The following is a 5,430-nucleotide window of genomic DNA, read 5'->3' on the forward strand; positions in this document are numbered from 1 at the left end:
CTGACTAAGAAAAGTGCTGATATCATTCAAATGTGTGCTAAAATCAGTTATCTTGATTAATTTTTATGTGCTAATATAATTCAAAAGTGCTACTTTTATGTATGTATTGTTTTGGTATGTGCTAATTTAACTTGTTTTAAGTGCTAGGATTTGTTCTTACGGTTTGTAGGATAAATATGGTTTGTACCGGAACCAACCCCTGATTGTCTATACACATCCCATGATATGGTAACACAATAATTCATCACCACACGTAAAACGACGTCGTCTATGTTTTTATTTTTATTTTTTTATCATCGTTACCACTGCATTCGAGAACAACACAAGCCGTTAGGATCCATCCAACCGTAATTCACTCGACCACCATCACCGGATCATGGCACCTGAGTCTGCACAAAAACCACCTAGCAAACTCCGATGGGGCGAACTCGACGACGATGACGGTGAGGGTCTGGACTTCCTACTCCCTCCTCGGCAGGTGATCGGGCCCGATGGCAATGGGATCAAGAAGGTGATCGAGTACAAATTCAATGATGATGGTAATAAGGTCAAGATCACCACCACCACACGTGTCCGGAAGCTCGCTAAGGCCCGGTTTAGCAAGCGGGCCATCGAGAGGCGCGGTTGGGCCAAGTTTGGTGATGCGGTTCATGAGGACGTTGGTTCTAGGCTCACCATGGTTTCCACTGAAGAGATCTTGCTTGAACGACCCAGGGCTCCTGGTTTGTTGCTTTCTCTAAAATATTATTATTATTATTATTATTATTATTATTATTATTATTATTATTATTATTATTATTATTATTATTATTATTATTATTTTGTTTATAAATTATGAAACTGGCAATACATTTATATGTTTTATATGTGAATTGATCGTAATGGAACGTAGGATTTCATGAAATTGCGTATTATATTATAAAACAAAACATCAAATACTTATAAACACATAGAATTTATGATTATCCAGGATGATTAGATGATGATGACGATGATAATAATGATAATGATCTAGGGTTAACAAGTTAAAAATTCTAAAGTATGCTTAATAAATAGTATGTTTAAGTTGTTAAATACTTATAGTTAATAAAGTTATAGAATTATTACACATGTAGTCGAGTATTTGATATTTTAAGTAGCTAGGTTTTTATATATGTTTATGATTGTGTTTCGCGTAATGGGCACCTCAACGGGTAATTTTTGACAACATAAGACCATAAATGAGTATACCAGATACCACGAATCTGGGGTGGAACCGGGGAATTAGGAGGGGGAGGGGATTTTAAGAGAGTTCGCTGACTCGGTTCTCAGAATTTGTTGGATTTTTATATACAAAAAGTTGATTTGTTTAACAAAAACATTATGTTAAAAGGGGTGTAATAGAATTTAAATAAAAAAAACATCAAAAATTGTTATTGGCCAAACAAAAAGGGATGCACAGTCATTGGCCAACACAGTATGAACATGGTGTGGAAAAAACAACGCCAAAACAAAATTTTGAGAAAAACGCCCATGGGGTGGTTTGGGGGCGTGGTTTTGGCTAAAAAATCCAAATTTTTCCCCACTACGGGTGGTCTAAAAAGAAATGCATGTATGTCAACATGGTGTTAAATCTTTGACAGGTTCGAAAGGAGAAGAAAAGGCTGCAGGAGACGCATTAGGACAGCTAGGAAAAGGAGGTGCAGTTCTTATGGTATGCAGAACTTGTGGAAAAAAAGGTGACCACTGGACGTCTAGGTGTCCTTACAAGGATCTTGCCCCATCAACCGACTCCTTCGTGGATAAACCACCTGGTTCGGACCAAGTTACACCTTCAGGGTCAACAAAGGGCGCATACGTTCCACCAAGCATGAGAGCAGGTGTAGAGAGGCCTGCTGGTTCAGATATGAGGCGTAGGAACGAGGAGAACTCAGTTCGCGTTACTAACTTATCTGAAGACACTCGCGAGCCTGATTTGCTAGAGCTTTTTAGAACTTTTGGACCTGTGAGCCGTGTTTATGTAGCCATTGACCAGAAGACGGGTGTGAGCCGTGGGTTTGGGTTTGTCAACTTTGTGAACAAGGAAGACGCCGAAAGGGCTATTATGAAGTTAAATGGTTACGGGTATGATAATCTTATTCTTCGAGTCGAGTGGGCTACACCAAGGGCTAACTAAAATCCCTTTATATGAAACCACCAATTTATATATTTTTTTATCTTCCTTGAAAATTTCTTTTGTTTAATAAAGTTTAAATCTTAAATCAGAATGTTGAGGCGTTTTTGGTTTTGATCTACGGTTAAAGATCAATAGGTGCAACGAAACAATAGAGTTCTTGTTCGACAAGGTACCATAGATAGCGTCGGTTGTGCAATTCTTGATTCCATAAACTCAATGGTAGCCGCGAATTCAAATTTATGGGGAGAAAGTTAAAAGACAACATTACACTTTTTGTTCTTTAAAATCGCATCTTTCGTCCTTAAACTTCATTGATTACACTAATCATTTTTTTACGTTTGGGGGGTTTGTCACACGTTACATACTTTCCACTAACTGACGTTAAAAGTTTCAGTTAGTTTTCTGAAAAAGACCATCTTATCCTTTTCAACGCTAAAAAAGAAAAAAAAGTTCATTAAAACATGCTACTCTTATGTCATTTAAATTGTAACATCTTTAAAGATCCAATGGCCAGTTGAGTTTCTTGAAGCATTCTCATTTATATCATCTAATATTTCCAAGCACTATCTGGGGCTGCTCCATTTTTACTTCTTTCGACCTCGGTTTTGATTGTTTTAGCATCAACAACGAATCAAACCAACAATTATACAATGTCCCATCGACAATCAATTTCCTAAGAATTTTAACTTGTACAACCTCACACTCTTTTCCATAGCCCGTAGAGATCATGCAATCGGGCATCAGCAATCGATTTAAGATCGGCCAATTCTGCTTAATGGTCCGCTTTAATTATCAAATTTTATCTGTGTTGCTCAAATACAATAGAACCTTTATTTCAGTTGCTAAACTTTGTAAGACTAATCATGTTTCGGTTGAATTTTCCCCCTCACATTTTCTTGTGAAAGATCCTCACATGGGGGTGTTTCTAATGTAGAGGGAAATTATCATGATGTCTACCATGCTAATGTCCATTAGTTACCACAGCCAACTAAATTTCTACTACTTCACATCTTGAATGGCACCATAAAATTGGTTCCCCATCTTTGAAGTCTTCAATTCTTTAGCAAAGTGTTTAGGGCTTCAATCTAATATTAAAAAAAGGGTCTACATATTCCCACACCTTAATGTCTATTTCCACACCCTTGATGACGCCTCGTATAGACCTATACGAGGCGTATAGGGTTTCTTTTCCCGACCAGCTTCTGCACCTCGTACAACGTCACATCAGTCACATCAGACGGGGAGTCTAGGCCTGTACGAGGGACCAATACGAGGGTACTTAGACGCCTCGTATAGGTCTATACGAGGCGTCTTGATGACTGATTTGACTATGATGAGACTATGTGTCTGACATGACTTAAAGGCATACGGGGAGTAAAGAGCTATACGAGGCGTCTACATATCACATAAAATGCAACATACAGTGCATTCTTGGTCCACACCCGAGCATTCAACAAACACTCACATTCACACATTCTGTTTGGTCCACACCTGAGCATTCAACAAACACTCACATTCACACATTCTGTTTCTTCTTGTATTTATTCGAAAGACACTCTTGTTGTTTGTATTTGCGTTCTTATCATCCCGGAGTGTTGAAATGTCATCATATTGGGACGACAACTATATCTTCGGGCAGTATTCTAGCGAAAATTGGGGGCACGAAAGCGTTCCGGTAACAGTTATTAGCTTAAATGTTTTAATTACTTGTTGTTTTAGTTTATTATTTACTAATGATGATACGGTTGTCTATTTTGGAGGAGTCTTGCGTTCCCGATTCTAATGAGCAAGAGGAGGTTGTGTCTAGTATACAAGGAAAACAAAACATCCCGTTTCTAGATTTGAACAAGCATCCTCCTGTTGATGAAACAACCCCTGTAGATGACTCATACCATGCTAGTGGATACGGAGGAAACGGTGGATACGGAGGAGACAGTGGATATGGAGGAGACGGTGGATACGAAGGAGACCGTGGATACGGAGGAGACGGTGGATACGGAGGAGACCGTGGATACGGAGGAGACGGTGGATACGGAGGAGACCGTGGATACGGAGGAGATCGTGGATACGGAGGAGACCGTGGATACGGAGGAGACGGTGGATACGGAGGAGACGGTGGATACGGAGGAGACCGTGGATACGGAGGAGACGGTGGATACGGAGGAGACAGTGGATATGGTGGATATGGTGGATACGGTGGATATGGAAGAGACGGTGATCATCAGCAATTCATTTCCCCGGGCACTCCTTACGTTCATCAAAACAATCCGGACGTTGGAGGATATGGTGGTTATGGTGGATATGGTGGTGAGGCACCTCCCATACTGGACAGTCCGTACTTAAAATAGCAGGTATAAATTACTATTTTATTATTAACTAGGGTTAAGAACCGCCCGTGTTGCGGCGCGGGTATATCGTAAACAATGAATGAATTAGTCAAGACGTTATATGATACATAACCATATGAAAACACACATTTCGACGTATCCAAGTGAACTCAATGTAACTTGTATAAGCATTGTGATTGGATCAAACGTAAAGTAAATCAAATTCATATCAAACAATCATAACGTATTATATGTGACCCAACTGATACATTAAAAACGTAACGGGTATGAAGGAAAATATGCACATGTAATCGAAAGGGATTAATTAGAGCTTTTGAAAAAAAGGGGAGAAAAAGAAACCATAATTTGACTCCACTCGGTTCGAAACAAACTTTACGGAATACATAAAATAAACACGAAAACATATTATATTTGACCTGAATCATTTCCCAAAAAAGTTTACATCGAAACGTAGAACAACTTGAATTTTTACCAAAACGTACATAAAAATATGCACGTAAAAATGGTTCCTTTAAACGAAAACGTATTATATTTTATCTGACTCGTCTATAAAAAAAGTTTACATCGGAATGTAGAACAAATCATATTTATACATACCCGTACATAAAATATGCACGTAAAAAATAGTTTTTAAGTAAAGGAAGTACAGTGGTAAACCGAAACAAAATATGAGTAAAAAAATTAATAGGTTAAAAACGTTCGTAAAACCATGCCAAACAGTACCAATGCCATAACGACATCGACTCTCAACATCGTAAAAAAATAAAATAGATAAAATGGTAAAAATTACACTAAACGAAAAGCAGACTAAAATCGTTGAACCACGTACACCCGTTACAGTGTGTTAATACGAAAAAATTAACCAGAAACGTAAAATGTAGAAAATAATAACTTAGTCGATCTAGGACTTGCCAGTTGCGGCGAACT

The 5,430-nt window shown here is 38.4% G+C and overlaps 1 protein-coding gene across 1 annotated transcript; it reads left to right on the forward strand.

Annotated features, from left to right (window-relative positions):
- Nucleotides 1-325: 325 nt before the first annotated feature.
- Nucleotides 326-2,245, forward strand: LOC110910946 (eukaryotic translation initiation factor 3 subunit G). Its single transcript, XM_022155520.2, has 2 exons — nucleotides 326-722; nucleotides 1,623-2,245. Exons 1-2 carry the CDS (start codon nucleotides 377-379, stop codon nucleotides 2,153-2,155), a joined length of 879 nt encoding a protein of 292 aa, XP_022011212.1. The 5' UTR covers nucleotides 326-376; the 3' UTR covers nucleotides 2,156-2,245.
- The last annotated feature ends 3,185 nt before the right edge of the window (nucleotides 2,246-5,430 follow it).

This window comes from Helianthus annuus, chromosome 15 (genome assembly GCF_002127325.2).
Source record: "Helianthus annuus cultivar XRQ/B chromosome 15, HanXRQr2.0-SUNRISE, whole genome shotgun sequence".
Classification (NCBI taxonomy): Eukaryota; Viridiplantae; Streptophyta; class Magnoliopsida; order Asterales; family Asteraceae; genus Helianthus; species Helianthus annuus.